General features: G+C 37.1%; 1 protein-coding gene across 2 annotated transcripts in view; it reads left to right on the top strand.

The window, feature by feature from the left end:
- ARID4A (AT-rich interaction domain 4A) overlaps positions 1-20,714 on the top strand; it is a 120,978-nt gene that overhangs the window by 82,090 nt on the left and 18,174 nt on the right. The window contains exons 18-24 of one of the 2 annotated variants that reach the window (XM_077122524.1): positions 2,104-2,188; positions 2,996-3,137; positions 4,747-5,880; positions 6,096-6,200; positions 9,982-10,188; positions 13,746-13,892; positions 18,696-18,795. In XM_077122524.1, coding sequence (XP_076978639.1) covers positions 2,104-2,188; positions 2,996-3,137; positions 4,747-5,880; positions 6,096-6,200; positions 9,982-10,188; positions 13,746-13,892; positions 18,696-18,795 — 1,920 coding nt within the window. Of the gene's footprint in view, positions 1-2,103; positions 2,189-2,995; positions 3,138-4,746; positions 5,881-6,095; positions 6,201-9,981; positions 10,189-13,745; positions 13,893-18,695; positions 20,647-20,714 lie in introns of those variants that run through there. The other variant, XM_077122523.1, reaches the window with a different exon arrangement.

Genomic DNA, 20,714 nt, shown 5'->3' with positions numbered 1-20,714 from the left:
TAACTGTTTTCTTTAGTGAGGGAAAATTTGATTTCTTTTTATCTGTCATTTTAAAAGCTGTGAGTTCATATTCAGTAAAATACATATATGTATAAAACTTTAAAATCTTTTTTTCTCTTTAACTGTACTGTTGAGTTCAGGAAGAAAGGACTGCCTCTGCGATATTTGAATCACTATAATGGCAGTGGCAGCACATTAGCCTTCTTTTTGTGTCAAGTTTTATTCAATGAATCCACTCTTATTTACCATCTCCACATGTGCGTGTGTTCTCCTTTCTAGGAGTTCCCTTCCTAATTTCATTCTTTCTTATCTTTTCTGTGTTTGCTGTATGACTCTGCTTAACAGTCAGTTTATTGTGTGCTCTTCCTAACTTCCTAGTTCCCTAACTGGTTACTTACAGGGTTGCTCACTGTCCTTCTGTTCCCTTAAATGCTGGTAGAATTCTGGCCTGCTTATTGAGGTAAAGGCATCGTAGTTTCTAGAAAATCTAGCCTTTTTCTAAATCAAGGGAGCGTTTGCAAACGTGAAGGGGTGTCCTGGTCTCTAGTTGAGCGTCCCTGGGACCGCCCTTGGTCAGCTCCATTAGTGTGAGAAGTGCCTGTGGTGAGGTATTGCGTTAGCCAGGACAGTGTGGCCTGGACCAAGTGTGCTCATATCAGGCCTGTGCTTCTCCGTCATCCCCTGTGGAATTTTGGAATTGAGCAAAGTTACTCCTTCTTTGTTAGCCTTGGACCAGACACGAAACTCTCTTATTGTACTTGTCAGGTTGTACTCGATTTTACTGTGCATATGTCTTTCACACCAGACTGTGAGTTGCTTGAGGGTAAGGGCTCTGTCTTCTCTATTTTCCTCAACGTATTTCTTTATATAGTGTCTAGTATACTAGTAGGACCTAAATCCAAAAGAATTAATTTCCAATGAATTAATACTTCTAAGTAAGGTAAATTAGAGAGTAACATGCTTAAAAGCCTGATAAAATGCTCATAGATGGTCCTGTTCTCACAGCTGAGGATTTAATTCAGGTGGAGCTGGTTTACCAGTCATGATATGGGTAGTCATAGTACTGTGCTACCCAAAACTTGTGCCTATTGGAACTCTGTCCTCATTTTGCATGGTTCCACTGATAACCAAGGTACAAAATGAGAGTGAGGTTTCCGTATATATAAATTCATATTAACACAGAACCATCCAAAGCAAGAACCCATAATTTTTTTAACTTTTTTTATTGTTTAGTATAACATATATACGAAGCAAAAAAATAAAAAAGCAGTAGTTTTCAAAGCACACTTCAACAAGTAGTTCCAGGACAGATCCCGGAGTTTGTCATTGGCTACCGTACGATCCTCTTGTATTTTTCCTTCTAGATGCTACAAAACACTGGAGGCTAGAAGGAATATTAATATAGTGATTCAGTGGTCATACTCGTTTAGTAAATCCTGTCTTTTCTGTTATACCTCTGTCTCCTTTGATTCATGCTAAACCACGACCAATATCATTCCTGTTAACTTGTAAGAATATCTAAGGACTCGAACCAAGACTCTTTAAAAAAAGTTTCATGCACTAACTTTGCTTTCCTGGAACCTATAATTTCCAGAGAGTTCCTAGGTCAAATAAATCCTGAAACCCAGAGGGATCATCCTTTCCAAGATTAGCAATTAAATACATCCCCCTATCCTTTAGTGTCGTTGACACCCCTTCTCAACATGAAGAAGTAAAAATGGGCATTGCCTAAAGATCTCTATTAACTAATTTTTAATTTTTCATTTGCCACTGACTAGTAACTTCGACTTACTGTATTGAAATTCAAAATTGATGTCAACTTTTTGTGAAAAGTTACAAAAAAGAGTTTGTATCTCAAGCTAAATAAAATTAAATAAAGAAATAAAGAAAAGTAGCTGAAAAAACTTTCAGGGTCTGAGAGGTGACATAGTTCAGAATAAAAATTGATTAGAAATATTAGCACGTCAGCCCCTGTACCCTTCATATGTCTGCCAGTACTAGAAACACACTCTTTAGTCTCTCTCTCTCACTGTTGTTTTTATTTGGTGAATACATTTCAAACAGAATATCATTGTGAAATCTTTACATGTTCTTTATTTTAAGGTATGATGAATGGGTGAAAGCTGATAGGATAATCTGGCCTTTGGACAAAGGTGGACCAAAGAAAAAACAGAAGAAAAAAGCTAAAGTATGTTCATAGATTCATATCCTTTATGATAGGTACAGGAATTATTCGGATTGTATGTTTTTATAAATCTTGTTTTCTCATTGTAATAACCATCTTGATTCTTTTAAAATAATTATAATGTTTTCTGTTGCAACCCGGAAGGAACTAAAAAACCAACAGGGTACCACATTCTCAGGAAAGACGAAAAACAGTGAATCCTAGGGCAGGGATTTCAAACTCAGATGCCCACAGAGGCCATCGAGGAAAAAGGAAAAACGGGACTGATAGTGACAAACCAGAGGACATGGTTTTTTCATCAAGAGAGGCTGGAAACAACTAGCTGTATTGTGGGAATACAGATCCAGGGTTGCCAGATTTTAGGATTTTTCAGGATATCTGGATTTTTTTTAATGTGATTAAATGTTAGAAACTAATATTGAAATTTAAAAATATGTATCTGCTGGTCAGTTGTACTCTTTACCCACACGCTCAGTTTTCCCATCCTGTGCCACATGGATTAGCTTAATGTTTTGTCTGTTTGATGGTAGATATTTTTATTTTCCTCAGGATAATAAGGAACATGGAGGATTACTTAGTATTACACAGCGTCTCACTACTAATTGTTTTTAAAATTACAAATTGTAAAACATCATAGTCATAGAAATATGAAATGTGTTAGAAAATTATTTACTTTTTCTGTAAACTCAGACTAGGAGTTGACATATAAAATTTCTAACCTATTTTAGTTATACTTTACCTTGGCAAAGTGGTACGTTCATTTTTCATAAGGTACCAGCCCTCCTCACACATTCTGTTGTTGTTGTCCAGAATAAAGAAGACAGTGAAAAGGATGAAAGGAGGGATGAGGAGAGGCAGAAGTCAAAACGTGGACGACCTCCTTTAAAATCTACGCTTTCATCGAACATGCCATATGGTTTGTCTAAGACGCCGAACAGTGATGGAAAATCAGGTATCAGAAGTGCTTGCCCCCATATGCCAGACACCTCACCCCTGTCAAATAGGATAGAAGGTGCTCGGTTTTAAGGATCACTAATTTTTTTTTTAATCAATAATATAGTAAGAAAACCCCAGTTTTGTGAACGATTCAAGGTAAATCATCTAGGTTTTTAAAATCACACATGATTGAAAGTACAAAGTTTGATTTGAAAAAACTACATATTTTTCTATGTCACTTTTTAAAAGTTAGTGATGTTTTTCTTTAATTTAGAAGTGCCTTTCCTTGTTAATGTCTTAGGAATATTTTATTTTAATAGAGGGTGAGTTGACAAGGCATATATCCTAGTGTGCTGTACTGCCCTTCAAAACCTGTAGCAGTGTCTCTTATAAATCCACTGCTGTTCACCCAGGATCCTTCCACAAGGCTGAGACCGTTTTCAAAGAGAGCACAAACTAATGTCAGGTCTGTTTTATAAGTATAGGTGAACATACTTTATTCTGCTTTTACTTCTTTTCCTTACTTTTCTACCTGTGTATGCTTTTAGATGTAATTTAAGAAATATGAAATAATTGTCACATAAAAATTTCTCTGCCTCCCAGAAAAAAAATATTCTGACTTACAGGGTTCCCAATTTCCCATATATATATTGCTTGTATGCAAATTAGGGGGGAAAAGCTATCCTTTCTACTCTTTGCTGCCATCTGCTGGTACCCTATGTGTATTCAACCTACAAAACTGTAATAGTAGCCTTTCTAAATTACCAGATAAAAGTGTTTTTTTAAATGTAGAACAAGTGAAATCTATATTCTCTTTATGATAGAGCCACAAAATAAAACTTTGTCTATGAAACTTTTCACTGAAGAAGATACATGTATGTTTGCCTTTTTTGAACTTCTTTAGGATATGAGTATCATGTGGGCAGAATTTTTATTTTGTAGCTTCTGTACAGTCTTAGAACCGTACTTTATTATTTAAAATATTTCTTATTTTACAGAGAGTAGTTTCTTTTCCAAGAAGGTGTCTTGCCTGTCATTCTTGTCTCTCTTTTTAGGGGGTGGTGGGGGGTGCAGTGCAGTGCAGTGCATGGGCTGGGAATCGAACCCAGGTTTCCTGCATTGCAGGCAAGCATGTTCTTGTCTCTTAATCAAAGGAATATTTAAAGTTTTGAGTATTCAAAATACTTATTTCCTACCAAATTATTTTAAACGAAATGTGATATTCTTTCTTAGGACATAAAAGTGGCCATCAGATTTATTGATTATTACCAATTAGTTCTGAGGCCACATCACTTAACATATTAACTTCATCTTTCAAGTACTGGTTCTTTGATTTTTGTACGAGTTATTGTAGCCTAAATAGGATACTAATGAAAATTGCAAAATAGCTCTTTATACAGAAGCAAGATAGTGATATTTGCTCTATAATGTGTTTTTATATGGAGGTTAATTTGAGACTCTCCCACCCAAATTTTTGGCATAAATGTATGATTTATTTTATATCAGAAATGTCTGCAGAGAATGATTAAAGTTTTTGTTTGTTTTGGGATAGGATTTCTTATTATGTAACTGCATTGGTAACTAGGATAGAAATCTTTGTAATGCAACAATATTTCCTCTTACAGACTCTTGTTCATCTGATAGTGAAACAGAAGACCCTTTAGAAAAGAATTTGATGAATGAAGAACTTTCTCCTGATATCAAAGAAGAACTAGAAAGAAATGAAAATTTAAATGATGAAAAACTAGATGAAGAAAATCCAAATATTGCACATATGTTAAAAGAAAACGATAGGACTCCAATGCAGCCTCTAGAAACCCTGAAGTTAGAAGTTGGAGAGAATGAACAAATTGTACAGATTTTTGGAAACAAAGTTGAACAAGTAGAAGAAGTTAAGAAAGAGATGGAAAAATCTCCTAAAGGAAAAGGAAGAAGAAGCAAAACAAAAGATCTTTCTTTAGAAATTATAAAGATTTCATCATTTAGCCAGGATGAGGCAGGAAGTGAGCCTCAGGGGGAAACTCAGAGTCTAGAATTTCCTTCATCAGACAGTAAAGATTTTTCATCTACTGCTGAAGACGAAATTGACCAATGTGCAAAAGAAAAAAAGTTGAAACGTAAAATACTAGGACAGTCATCACCAGAGAAAAAAGTAAGAATTGAGAATGGAATGGACATAACAAATAGTGGACCTCAAGAAAGGACCGGTGATTGTATTAGATCTGAGGGAATGAAAAACTTAGGTTTTGAGCAGCACTTGGAAACAGAAAATGAGGGAATGCCGTCGTTAACAGCAGAGTCAAACCCGTGCATTCAAGATTTGACTAATGAAAAATTTGACAGTCCAGCGGAAGAAACTGTAAATACTCCACTAAAAGAAGACGAGGATACAATGCCTCTGATTGGGCCCGAAACCTTGGTTTGTCATGAAGTGGATCTAGATGATTTGGATGAAAAGGATAAGACCAGTTTTGATGAGGCCGTGGTAGAGAGCCCTGAGTCTAACTCGCTTGTTTCAGTTCCGCCTGCCCTACCTCCTGTAGTGCTTCACAACATTTCAGTGTCTTCACCACTCACTCTCAGTCAAGATGAGTCTCGGAGTATAAAAAGTGAGAGCGACGTCACGATCGAAGTCGACAGTATTGCTGAAGAGTCTCAAGAAGGTCTTTGTGAGAGGGAATCCGCCAACGGATTTGAAGCCAGCATTGCTTCCAGCACATGCAGTATAATTGTGCAGGAGAGAGAAAGCAGAGAGAAGGGTACAGGCTTTGTAGGGGGGGAAATTAGCCTTTATATTAAAACCAAAAGTTAATAAGTTACGAATGTTAGAACCTGTTGATCTGAAAAGTACTTTTCCTTATTCTTTTTTTCTTTCTTCTTCTTTTTAAATGTATGTATAGAAAGTAAGTGTAGACCAGTGAATAAATATGCTTGCCCTTGTTTTTTATCCCACATTTTCTCCTCCTCATTTCAGGTCAGAAAAGGCCAAGTGATGGAAATAGTGGATTGTTGGCAAAAAAGCAGAAGCGTACCCCAAAGCGAACCAGTGCTATAGCCAAAAATGAAAAGAATGGAACAGGTTGGTGCTTTCTACCTCTAGCTTTAATACAGTGTTAGTATTCTCAGCAGTTTATTGGCTTGATCATTTGTGTCAGTTTTGAAGTAAATTTGGTTTATTAGGTCCTGAAAGTAGCTGTTTCACCATTAGAGAAGATGTATTTGGGAATCTTTTTTTTTTTTTTTAATATTTGGAAATCTTGAATAAAAGAAAAATAGTATTTGCTGTAGAGTTAAAAGCACATAAATTTTACATTTGTCAATGAAATATTTTTCTTTAAGCCTGAAGTCTTGTTTCTAAACAGTATCATGGTAATTTTAAAACAGGGAGGAAATAATGACAGCTCTTATTGAAACAAAAAGGGAAATTATTAAATGCAGATAAACAGAATAGGTTACATAAAAAACCAAGTTTCTGTACAATAAAGAATAAAATTAAGTAGTAAGATATAATAGAGGTGAATATGATTGATTTTAAGAAATTAAAATTTTACCTCTAAAACATGTAGAGAGCTTCTAAGGCTGAAAGGGGAATTCTGAATTACAGTAGGCATATGTTGCAAAGAAAGGAGCATATAATTTATATGAAAATATTTCAAAGGAAAACCTTAGAGCCACATTTTAAGTTTTCATTAGTACATGTGGCTAGTGGCTAGCAGGCAGTGCAGAGCAGAGTATAAAGACAGACCGTGGAGACAATAAAGGTAGCAGAAATTACAAAGGGTATAAAAAAAAAAAGAATTTTACAGTGGATAAGCCTGCACTCACCACCTTAGTCACATGATCAAAGTGAACACATTAGTGATGTGAAAAAAATGGAATTATGTACCATCTGACAGGCTGCAACAAGAATGACAAAGCAGTACTTCTGTTACATTCCTGTCAAAGATGTGTAACCTGACTCTAATCATGAGGAACCATCGGACAAATCCGAATTGAGGGGTATTCTATAAAATAATTGGCCTGTAATTTGCAAAAGTGTTAAGGTCATGAAAGTAAAGGAAGGACATAAGATCTGCTCCAGGCTGAAGGAGCACGTCTTAAAAGACATGAAAATTAAATGCAACACACGATTCTTACTGAACCATTTTGCTTGCTTTAGAAGAACATTGTTGTTCAGTGATAGAATGCTTGCCTTCCATGCAGGAGTCTTGAGTTTACTTCCCAGACCATGCACTCCCCCCACCAAAAAAAATATCATTCTATCAACTGGAGAAATTTGAATGAGATCTGCTGATTAGGTGGTAGTAATTTATTTGTTAATTTCTGACTTCCATGGTTGTGTTGTGGTTCTGTAAGGGTGCAGTAGTTTTAAAAGCATCCACAAATTTTTTAATACTCTTCAAAGGGTGAAGCCTAATCTCCCTCTTGAGTATGTGCTCAGCTTATTGACTCACTTCTGACATACAAAGGGGAAGTGATGGTGTATGACTTTGGAGATTAGGTCATAAAAAGGCACTACAAGTTCCTCATTGCTCTCTCTTGAATTGCTCGCTCTGGGGGAAGTTAGCTGCCATGCAGTGAGGACAGTTAAGTAGTGTATGGAGAGCTCTATATGGTGAAGAACTGTGGGCATCCTGCCAACAGCCATTGAGGAGCTCAAATGTCCCACCAGGAGTCAGACAAGTGAGCCATCTTGGAAGCACATTTTTTCCAACCCCTATCAAGTCTTCAGAGACCACAACCTGCTAAAGGCTTAACTATAACCTCACAAGATTTCCTTCTAGACCACATAGCCAAGTCTCTCCTAGATTCCTGACCCTCCGAAACTGTGTGAGATGGTTTGCATCTGTAGTTGTAAATTACTGAGTTCTGGGTTAATTTGTAATCCAACAGTAGATCGTTAACACAAGGAGAATGTCCTTGTTTGTAAGAATTACACTCTAAGTACTCACGGGGTGACAGGGTATCATGGCAGCTTACCCTCAAATGGTTCAGAAAAGAAAAAGTTTTGTGTTGTTCTTCCAACTTTTTCCTAAGTTTGAGATTATTTCAAAATAAGTAAAAAAGAGAGAAAAACAGAGAAAGAGAGGGAAAGAAAAGTAGCAGGAGTCAGATTGTAAAATGCCAGACTAGAGAGTATGACTTTATAGTATTTAAACAGGGGAAGGAAATAGCCAGTTTTACCTTTTGGAAATAGTCTTTGGTTTAAGTTAAGCAGAGAGCTAAGGGATGAATTAAGAAGAATTAGGAAATAAAGTCACTAGAACTTTATTATTAGTTAGACATGAGGTCTTGGTTAAGTGAGGTACAGAATATAGGAGTAGCAGCAAGTTTTTGGAAGAGTATTTTAGGGAATGCTGAGTTAGAGGTAACCGCAAGAAATTGGAGTCTGGAGCTTAAAAGAAAGTCTGTTTTTAAAAGACAGATGCTGAAGATTGGCAGGGGGATGAGATTGATTGCCTTGCAGCAGTTGAAAAGTGAGAAGAAAGAGGGCCAAAAGTAAAATAATATGAGATATTCCTTTATATGTGCCAGGAGAAATAGAGTCGAAACTGACTAGAGATCAATGAGAATAAGTATACATTAGTGAATTTGACTAAGAAAGAAGTTTCAAATGCGATAAAGATAATTCAAGTAGGATTAGAATGCAGTCATCAAATTTGATCGAGAACAAGTGTCTGAGATCCCCACAAGAGCACAGGTATGATTTGAAGGTATAGAAGTAAGGGTAGCAAAGGATTTTTCTATTTAAAAATTTGACCCAAAAGAGGAAAGAGGTATGCCAGATAAAGACTTTCCTCGCCTTCCCTCCCTCCCTCTAAGGGTATGAAAAGGCCTGAGCAGGTTGGTAGACTCTGGGAGAAGAACGAATTAAAGATAAAAGAACATGGATGACTAACAGTGGGATAGTCGAGAGTTGCTGAGAGTAGGTGGTCTCAAGAGCATCGATGGAAAGATGAATGTGCCCCAAAACGGAGTCTCCTCTGACACCAAAAATAAATAAATAAAAGGCAGTTAGGACAGGACGATGTGCCCGTGGCTCAGCAGCAGAGTTCTCGCCTGCCCTGCCGGGTTGGATTCCTGGAGCCTGCCCGTGCAAAAACTTAACAAATAGAAAAACCATTCAGGCCACGTACAGGTAGAGCAGGGCGAGTGTGTTGAATGTGTCAAACCCTGTACTCGTCTTTGCCTTTGTGATGGAAGGCAAAGCCTGGTCTTTTGAGAGTAAGCGGGGTGGACATAGGGCATGGAGCTTGAAAACAAGGATGAGAAATTGAGAGTGAATTCTGATTTTCTATTAAGTAAAACCCAGAAGTATCTCTTAGTATTAGTTTGGTGACTAGGGGAGAACAGAATTGCTTATAAATAGCTCCTTGAATTTTATTGTTTATTATATATGTAAAAAATTCTTGTCTACACATCAAAATCTTTTTCTGTACTTTATCACATATATATTCTATGGGTTTCACATACATAGTTTTTGAATTTGTTTTAAGCTGTAACTGAGACAATTCTATGCATATTTTATAACTTTGTTTTTTGAGACAATTCTATACATATTTTATAACTTTGTTTTTCATTTAGTGATAGATATTGGCTAGTTTGCCAGTTCAAATTTTTATGAGCTCTAGTTCATTCCTTTTACCAACTTTAGCAAATTATTCATTAGTATATAATTTTTTTTTTTTTACCATTTCCCTATTGGTGGGCATTTAGGTGACTCTCAATTTTTCACTGTCATAAACTTTGCACATTTGTGCACTTCTTGGTAGCCTACAAAAATAATTGCTGGTTCTCTTGCATTTTGATACTTGGATTTTAATCATTTATAATTTCTGAGTGAACTCTTTTTGTTATAGGACAAAGCAGTGATAGTGAAGATCTTCCTGTCCTAGATAATTCAAGTAAATGTACTCCAGTAAAACATCTTAGTGTATCTAAGCCGCAGAAGCTTACACGGTCTCCTGCGAGAATATCCCCTCACATCAAAGATGGAGAAAAAGATAAACACCGAGAAAAACACCCAAATTCATCCCCGAGGACGTATAAGTGGAGCTTTCAACTCAGTAAGAACTTGATAGAAAACCTGCATGTATTTAGTAAAGAGGAGTATATTTTAAGCTATCTACGTGGATTAATACTAATAAATAAAGAATAATGGCTAACAAATTCATTTATTTAGATATCCCAAATATTTTCTTACTAATAACTGACACTTGTCTTAAATATAATTCTGCATCTTCTTTTAACTTTTTAACTTGAAATAATTTCAAACTTACAGGACAGTTGCAAAAACAATACACACCCCACACAGAGAACTCCAACATACTCCAACCCCTCTAGATGGCCCTAGCCGCAGATTTCAACATTTTTACCACTTGTACCTGCTCTCTCACCCTCCCCTTCCTTCCCTTCCTGTCTTTCGTTTGAACATATATGAGCAGGTTGCATACGTCATAATCCACGAATACATAATACTTCCATGTGCCTTGTCTGTGAACCAGGATATTCACTTCCGTAATCACCTCCAGTACAGTTAGCAAGTTCCAGAGATTTAACTGTTTCTCAATTTTTTCTGTCCCAGTGTCCTTTTGAGCCTTTTTTCCTCCGTTCTTAGATCCCATCCAGTATCATGTATTGCATTTAATTGTCATTCTCTCTTTTTTATTTTGATTGTGGAAGCATGTAAACAAGATTAATCTTCCCATCTCAACCCCTCCCAAGCACATTCAGTGGGGTTAATCACAGTCCCGGTGTGGCAGTGCCCTTCCCACCGTCCGCTACTAGAACTTTCCTTCAACCCAGACAAAAACCCTGTACTCATTCTGCATTAATTCTGCATTGCCCTTGCCCTGTACTCCTGGTAACCCATACTCTACTTTCTGTTTCTATAACTTTGCATATTCTCTGATTTTTTTTAATGTGTGGTTATAACGGGGCTTAAGTTTAACATCCTAACTCTATAACAATTTCATTTGCTTTGATACCAATTTGAATTCAGTAGCATATATACTTGACATTCCTATACTCCATCTCCCACCTGTGTGTAGTTTTTGCCACCGCTGACATGCTTATACATTATGAGCCTACAACCATTGATTTATCAACAGATTTTATGTATTTGCCTTTTAGATCCTGTAGGAAGTAAAAAGTGAAGTTACAAATAAAAATAGAATAGTACTGGTATTTATTTTTATCCACGCCATTATCTTCCCTGGAGAGCTTAAGTTCTTCACGCGACTTCAGTCAGTTTTCTCGTATCCCTGCCTTTCAACCAGCAGAATTCCCTTTAGCATTTCTTGTAGGGCCATTCTTGTGGTGACACAGTCCCTCTGCTTTTGATTATCTGGGGATATCTTCATCCCTCCCTCATTTTTGAATTACTGTTTTGCTGGTTATGGACTTCTTGGTTAGTAATTTTTTTTACCTTCACCACTTTATGTCATCCCGTTGCCTTCTTGCTGCCATGGTTTCCAATGAGAAATTGGCACTTAATTTTATTGAAGTTCCCTCGATTGTGACAAATTACGTCTGTCTTGCAGCTTTCAGAATTCTCTCTTTAAGTTTGGCGTTCGACAGTTTTTTTACAACGTTGCGCGGTGTGGGTCTGTTTTGGATTTTTCCTGTTTGGAGCTTGTTGAGCACTTGGTTGTGTATATTCATGTCTTTTGTTAGATTTAGGAAGTTGTCAGCCACTATTTCTTTGAATGTTCTCTTTGCCCCTTTCTTCTCTTTCTGGGACTCCTACAGTACGTATATATATATATATATATATTTCTTTTTTACATGGGCAGGCACCGGGAATCGAACCCGGGTCCTCGGGCTTGGCAGGCGAGCACTCTTACCTGCTGAGCCACCGTGGCCCGCCCTACGGTATGTATATTGGTATACTTGATGGTGCCCCACAGATTCCTCAAGCTCTGTTCATTTCATTCTTTATACTTTCTGCTCTTTAGGTTGGAAAATTTCAGTTGTTTTTCTTCCGGTTCACAGACTCTTTCTTCTTCGACCTCCAATATGCTATTGAACCCGCTAAGGAACTTTTAATTTCTGTTCCTGTGGTCTTTGGTTCCTTTTCAGACTTTCCATCTCTCTATTGATACTCTCTTTGTGTTCTTCTCTCGTTTTCCTGATTTCCTTTAGTTCTTTGTCCAAGTTTTCCTTTAGCTTTTTGAGCATATTTAGGACCATTTTTTAAGAAGTCTTTGCCTGGTATGTCCCAAGTCTGGTTATATTTATTGATGATTTCTAATGCTTTAATCTTCTCCTTTGCCTAGGCCATTGCTTCTGGTTCCTTTATGTATTTTATGATCTTTTGTCGAACCTAGACATTTTGATATTTTAATGTGTTGTCACTGGAATTAACTCTGAGGCATCTGTTCCTTTGGCTTGTACATCAGGCTAGTGTTGTGACAGTTTTTAGATGACAGCAGCCATGCCCCCACTCAAAAAGAAAAGAAGATGACACTAAAAAAGAAAACATCTTAACCAGTCTTTGAAGACTGACCTGTACACATGTTTTCCTCTAGGGTTTACTTGTGCAATAAAGTTAGAGAATGGGTCCTTGCCAAACTGTAGGGCCTCCCGGTCCTTTCCAAGTACCTTATCTTGGGCATGCACGTTTGGCCCTAGGAATCCTCCTGTTTACACAGATAAGAATTTCTCTCTTCTCTTGAAAACAGCTACCTCACAGTCCTTGGCACTGTACTGGATGTACCATAGCCAGCAATCCCTTTTTACAGACAGCCACTTACAGGAGAAGTTTTGTGAGCTACTTTCTATGTACAGAGTGAGATCTGGGACGGTGAGTCCCTCAGGCCACCACCAGACAAATTGGGCCAGACATACACATACCCCCAGCAGGTGCACATAGTTTTCTCTTTCGTCTCTGGAACCCGGACCAGAGGTGTGCATCGGGAAAGCGGGCTACCAACACATCAACCCCTGAGGGATGGGGCCAGGGCCAGCCAGGGCACCACAAGGTCCTGCTGTTTTTAAGTAGCCTTTTTCTTGATATGGTGCTCTTCCTGTTACTGCAGTCTTTTAACTGGTTTCTGGAGCCTTGAGAAAGATGTTTCTGCCAGTTCTTGCTGGTTGTTCAAAGCTTCTGTGGGGAGATGGAGCCTTGAAGCGTCTCATGCTGTCATCTTGATTAAGGTGGGGCCTCCAAGACTCTCAACCTGTGTCTTTTGATAACACTAACTTTATCATTATTGACAAAGGACAACCCCCGGTGAAGAAATAAGACATGGTTTATGAAAATCAGTGAAACTAAAGCACCCTTTCTAGTACTGGCAATTAGAAGTAACTAATATATAAAGAAAGATCAATACAGAGGAACTGTTTGGGTTACTTCATGTTGATGTTTTCTTGCATTTTAGTTTTTGTTTTTTTTCTTGCATTTTATGATCATTAAAGTAACACTTGTTCTGTATAGAAACTTGGAAATATAAAGAACTCTTACTTGTAAATTTAAGACATCCTATATATATAACCTAGCTTAATAACACAGGTTCTAATGAACTAAGGCTGTTGTTGATTTATGAGTTGGGCTTTTGATAGAACTGACACATTTTCTTCTCATAGAATTTTTTTAATTCAGATTAAATTTTTTCCCTTTTAGATGAATTAGATAATATGAACAGTACGGAGAGAATCTCTTTTCTCCAAGAAAAACTACAGGAAATCAGAAAATACTACATGTCTCTGAAGTCTGAAGTTGCGACTATAGATAGGAGAAGAAAAAGATTAAAAAAGAAAGACAGAGAAGGTAATTTCATTATAATTTCCCTCTTGTTTGTCAAATCAGTATTCTATCATTTTAGAAAATTTAGAATTTGTCACTCTGAATATAGTTCATTTAAACATTCATTAATTGTTTTTAAATTCTTTGGTTTTGTTCTGTTAGTGTTGTTTAGGTGAGTGGGTCAACATTTAAATTAAGCAGAATGAGATCCTTGAAAAGGGTAGTTTTTCCAAAATGTGTGATTTTGCTAAAGGCGGTAGGTTCTCAAGTAGAGCTTACCCTCTCTGAAATTCATTCTTTGCTCAGCAAACACTCATTAGTTTCCTATTAGCAGGCACTGTATTTGTTGTTTTGGGATTCACCATAATGAATAAGGCATAGGCTTATCCTCAAGGCAGTTGTCTTTTGGGGCTCATCAGTGACTTCATAAATAATTACTAAATAAAATACTTCATTTCAACACCATTAATGTGTACTTACCATGTCCTCTGCCAGGTGGTGGAAATAATAGATGCATAAGACACAGAACTTAGTCTCAAGGACCTTCATGTTTAATGGAACAGTGTGCGAGAAGAGTCTGAAGAGTGAAATTAACACGTGTAGGAGTTCGATAGGAAGAGAGATTAATTTGGGATAATCAGAGAGAGAATAGTGTCTGACATAGACTTTAAAAATGTGTAGGATTGACACTTAGATAATGGGAACATGTACATATCTACTCTATCCCAAACTCCACTAAAATAACAATAAAAGCAATTAAAAGGCCTATACTCATAAAGACAAGAGAATGGGACAGCAGCCTATAGCAGATAAGAAATGCCAACAGCATTTCTTTTTGGAAGCTGAGAAGCAACTGGAATGTCCCAACAGATGAGAGAATGCTAAAACCTAAATTTGCAGTGGGACGAAACAAGCGGAAGCAAGCCATTCATATAATCCAGAAATGGCTTCGAAATTAAAGGCATGTTTATCTTTTTAGCCACAGATATGAGCTAAGACTGCAAAATGGAGGTACATTGAAAATGGGAAGAGCTATTTTATCCTCTACTTCTACCCTAGACTACCTCTGTTCCCAATGCCTCTAGAAAATTGGAGGTTATATTCCCAGAGAGTAGAGGGAATCAGTAGGCTTGTAGATTCAGCTACAAGGCTTCAGCTATAGCTGAAGGTAAGGATTGAATGCTAAATCAGAAATAATGAGATGGAGGGAAAGTTTGCACATTAAATCTATCCCTTTTCCAACCCAAGATCTTGATCCTCTTGTCCCTTGGAAGCTGACAGCCGGATTTATGTTCATTTCTTGGAAGAGATTGGGGGATTCTTCTCTGGAGAAAGTCATCAACTGAGAGAAATGACCTGTAAATCGATACAAACATTTGGAGGTTCCTGAACCAAAAAGGAAAATAATTGATCAGTCACCCTGTATGCATTGCCCATCGCTGAGAAGCCCTCCACACCCACACAGCTTCCAGTCAGGTTGTCAATGTCCGTTTCTTAAATGTAGAAGCCACAGATGACCAGATATTTGAGGAAAACCTTCATGAAAGACAGCAACCAAAGTGGAAGAAGAGAATTAAAAGGAATTTTGAAAAAACGAAGTGTTCCATATTTAAAAAGCACAAAACTGCAGTTAATATTCAGAGATACGAGAAAAGATATAAGCTTGAAACAAGATATGAAAGATTAGAATATTAGGAAAAATAAGGGTATTTTAAATACGATAACAAGACTAAAAATAAAGATCAGTTAAAGGATGGACGTATAACACTGAAGAAATACGCATAAAAAATAAAAAAGACAATAGGAGGTATAGGATCTGGCCAGGAAGTCCAACTTCTGAATCAGAATTCATAGAAAGAAAGCACTGAATAAGCAGGGGAAGAAGTTTTCCTCAAAGAAATATTAAAAGAAGGATATGCATTAGAAGATCGATAGGACTCACCGTGTCCCATATATTGAATGGGGGGGGGAATCACAAGGGACGTCATGAAATTTTAGAGCCCTGGTGATAAAGAGAAGATTCGAAAGACTTATTATAAAAAGGTACATACAGAAAAACACGGGACTTAGGATAGCATCAGGTTTCTCAAAGCAGATTTCTAAATGTAGTGCTAGAAATTAGAAGCCAAGCTGAGAAGATAACATGGAATCCAGCAAACAGGGAAATCCACATAGGAAAATAGTAAGAGAAATAAATCTCAAGGTGATGATAAATTGAAGTTCTAGGGATAGCAATTACGTATCAAGCCTAGAAAGCAATTAGTCTAGAAAGAGGATCACATGAGAAGGTAAGGCTCCAGGAAGGATACCTCAGAAAGTACATATATATGGAACAGATGATCACCTGATAGGCTTGATCATATTGAGAAGAGTTTCCTGCCTCTTGCAGAGATTTGGGAGATTGATGTAACGACCAGTGTCAAACATGATCTCTAATCATTATGTTATAAATCCAACAATTTTTTTTTTAATTGTGGTAGCATATATATATAGCATAGTTTGCCATTTTAACCATTTTTAAATGTACAATTCAGAGACATTAAATATGTTTACAGTATTGTGCTGCTATCAGCACCATCTATTACCAAAACTTTTTCATTATCTGAAACAGAAACAAAGAATAACTCCCTACTCCTCTCTCCCTCCCACCAGTCCCTAGTAATCTCTAATCTTTCTATCTCTATGAGTTTACCTGTTTTAGATATTTCATGTAAGTGGATAATCAAATATTTGTCCTTTAGTGTCTGATTTATGTCACTTAGCATAATGTTTTCATGGTTCATCCATCTTGTATCATGTTTCAGAACTTCATTCCTTTTTATGACTGAATATATTGTGTGGATATGTGGTAGTTAGGTTCAGGTGTCAGCTTGGCCAGGTGAAGGTACCTAGTTCTCTTGCTGTGGACATGAGCCAATGGCATATGACGCTCATCTGTTGCTGATTACATCTGCAGTCAGCTAGGAGGCGTGCCTGCTGCAATGAATGATGTTAGATTTAATTGACTGGTGCTTAAGTGAGAGAGCTCAATATAGCACAGCCCAAGCAGCTCAGCATACCTCATCTCAGCACTTGCAGCTCAGCTCAGGCCTTTGGAGATGCAGAAAGGAATCACCCACGGGAAAGTTATCGGGACCCAGAGGCCTGGAGAGAAGGCCAGCTGAGACCATCCTGTGCCTTCCCGTGTAAGAAAGAACCTCAGTTGAAAGCTGCCTTTCATCTGAAGAGCTGTATGTTTTTAACTAAATACATCCCCTTTTATTAAAAACCAATCCACATCTGGTGTGTTGCATTCTGGCAGCTTTGGCAGACTAAAACAGGGTACGCCCCATTTTTTAATCCGTTCATTTGTTGATGGACACTGGGGTTACTTGTGCCTTTGGGCAACTGTGAATAAGTCTGCTTTGAGTATTCATGGACTGATATCTCCTTGAATCCCTATTCTAAGTTATTTAGTTTGTCTGCCTAAGAATGGAATTGTAAGATCATAATTAATAAACATTAATTCTGTGTTTAACATTTTGAGGTACTGCCAAACTTTCTAAGGGGCAGATCCATTTTATATTCCTCCCAACAATGCACAAGGGTTCTAATTTCTCCACATCCTGGCCGACACTTATTTTCCATTTTTTAAATAATAGCCACACTAGTGGATGAGAGGCAGTCCATCAGTACTTGTTTCCTGAAAATATGATGGAGCAAATGGAAAGAGATTTGATTTTCCATGTCTGTCCTTTTCTTTAAAAACCATAAATAGCAAGAAGTCTTTCTAGAACTCTTAAGCATAAAAAGAAGAAAAGAGCAAATAAACAAAATGAAATGTCCTCAGGGAACCATCAACTTCTGTAGGGTCAGTTTCCTATGAGTTTCAGACAGTGGTTTTAAATTATTAAGTGAGTTATTAAATTGAGACATTTAGTGACTCCTGGTATACATTGTTTTGATCGTTTGTCATGGTACCAACATCTCATATTGGTAGTATACATATACACACGGACACATATAGATGTACTTTAATAAACAAAATTAAAATAGGGTGTGTAATGGTGGCTCAGTGGCAGAGTTCTCGCCTGCCATGCCGGAGACGTGAGTTCGATACCTGGAGCCTGCCCATGCAAAAAAAAAAAAAAAAATTAGGGACAATTGGGCAAATATTAGCAGCAGGACACAGGAGAGGTTTCCAAAGAAAGAAAAGATAAAAGCAAAAACTGAAATGGCAGAGTACGCGCTGCCTAGAGTAGTGAACCCTAGTCTGTGTTATGCCCTCCCAGCAAGTTATTTTAAGGCCAAGGGCTTTTTCCCAGTTGCCCACACTTCCAGCCTCATCGCTGTGACTCTGATGCCTCCCTTTAATAAGTGCTGCTGCTTACTGGGGTGTCGTGTCCGTGAGGTGGGCTGGTGCAGAATGGAGAGAGGAAGTCAGTGATTAGATGGACACAAGAGATTCTGCGGGGTAAGTTCGTTCTGTTAGGTCTTGTCTCAGGTTTCCCTTGTGTCTGATTTGGGGTAAGCTGAATTCCTTCCTGGGACCTTCCAAGTAAGGAGTTAAGAATTTAGATCTCTTTGGTCTTTATGTTTTATGTTACCTTGTTTGTACTGTCGAGTAGGTAGTAATAGATAGTTCTACTAATTACTTACTGACTAGGAACTGGCTCTACTTCATTGAGACAAGCATTTTTTTGCTAGCAGCTTATTATTACTTCATGCAACATTTAAAGAGGCCTGTAATTGAAGTGAATCATGTGTTAAGAATTTTTAATTCACCATTGGCTTGGTACCTTTTTTGCAGTAGCCTGTGCATCTAACATGGTTGTTTTGGTTCCGCAGTGTCTCATGCGGGAGCCTCGATGTCCTCTGCCTCGTCGGACACGGGAATGAGTCCCTCGTCATCGTCTCCCCCACAGAACGTACTTGCTGTGGAATGCAGGTGATAAACGATCTCTCCGCCTCCCCAGCAGTTTGCTGCCATGGACAGAAATCCCAACTCCCTGATTTACACCCACAGAAAGCACTCAATTGGTTTGACATTGCCAAGTATCTCCTGTATACTCATACAGGCTGGATTGTATCTATTCCCTTTTCTTTTCTTTCTTCCTGTTGCAAAAAAATATAAGCTGATTATTAATTGAAGGTTAGGCAGCCTGCCATTCTGTCCTAATTTTCCCCATTTAATTGTTTTGTTTTCTTTTTTTTTTCGTTTTTTTGTGAATATAGGAAAAGGGCACTTAGTAAATTTGAATTTGTGTATTAAAGCTTTCAGGTGTTGTAGAAATCATAGACGAGCAGGTGCACACGATAAACATCCAACTATTTTCCAGCTGATAGTTCCTGCTGCACTTTCACTCAGATGTATGTGGACACTTGGTGAATAGGGGGTTTATGTTGTGTTTTATTTTTTTTATTGTGGTTTTTTTTTTTTGTGGAAGCACTTGCTAATTTAGAACTGCCAAAGCATATGTTCAGCAGTGTGCCCAATTTTAAAGATGTAAATGGGACAAAATAAATTGTGAAAGGAAGTGTAGTTGACTGAAAACTACAGTTGTAATAAGTCTTCCACTTTTTATAGGATTTTTGAGCACACAATTATGCAAATATTTTAATGTTTATTAATGTTTACAGTGGAATTGTGAATAAGTTTTCAGTGGACTATCTTATCCCTTGACAAAAATATTTTGTCTTTTTTCTATGTAATTTCAGAGTTTTTATTTTGTTACAAAAAAAGACGAAAATGAAATATATAACAACAATGAAGTTATTTAACAAGATTTCTAAAGCTGAAATTTTTGTGTAAAATAAGGTATTATCTTGCAACTTGTTAAATATATTTATTCAGACATTGGATGTTGTATTTTTATGTATTTTTTAAAATATTAATAAAACTGAAAAAAAGAAAATTCTAGGTTAATTCACTTTTTGGATGACGGTAGCGCTCAGTGGTCCCTTTTACAGGAGGTCGTGTCCAGCAGCCTTCCCTGGATTGACGAGGGCTCATCTCAGTCCTTCAGATAGTTCTGAACTATAAATGGGCATCTGGATCATTAAAGAATGTCCTCCTTTAGAAACTTTGGCAGTCCTGGTGTTTAAACTGTTCTGAAGATCAAATTTTTGGTTGCCCTTAAGATACCGTCACAGTTTTTATGTTTGCTATACTGCCGAATAAATTTATATCTCCTGAAGTTGAGATGCAACAACTCAGTAAAGCAACTAACTAGGTGTGCTTTGTCTGTGAATTGTCCCACAGACCGATACATCTTGTAAATAATCCTCCCAAAATCATGTATTTAAGCATTTTGCGTATACATTATGTAAAAAGGTGATTTTTTAAATCAATTTTTAAATTCATGTTTGTACATTGAAAGGGGTTTTTTTAAACCTCCTTTTCTGTCTTTAATATGCTGTAGATTAAAAAACTAGATGCTCTAGACTGTGTATCAGGATCTGATTTTCAAGAACAAAGCCAGAGCTGAACACTAGTGATGGCATAGCATTGCTGAAATCATTGTTTCCTAATTTTATTTCACCGCATTGTGAACTTGTGATTCAGATTCCTTCCATTTTGCAAAGGATTAAAATCAAAAAAGTACTCTTGTAAAATGCACTTTTCTGTCTTTTCTTTGCAAAGCAGAAGTGTTACAATGTAAAATAAAAATGGAGCTCAGTGGATAGTATTAATAAAGGCCATGTTTTAAACATAGGCTTTATATTTTTAGTTTTCATTTAAATGATTGTTTTTGTCTTAAGTGCCAGTAACTTATAGATGGAAAATCAGATTTCACAAAACAAAACATTTCAGTATATTCCTAAGTCTTTAAGTAAATAAAATATTTACAGATTTTAATTATAAAA

This window comes from Tamandua tetradactyla, chromosome 12 (genome assembly GCF_023851605.1).
Source record: "Tamandua tetradactyla isolate mTamTet1 chromosome 12, mTamTet1.pri, whole genome shotgun sequence".
NCBI lineage: Eukaryota > Metazoa > Chordata > Mammalia > Pilosa > Myrmecophagidae > Tamandua > Tamandua tetradactyla.
This window is presented reverse-complemented; position numbering and strand designations above follow the sequence as displayed.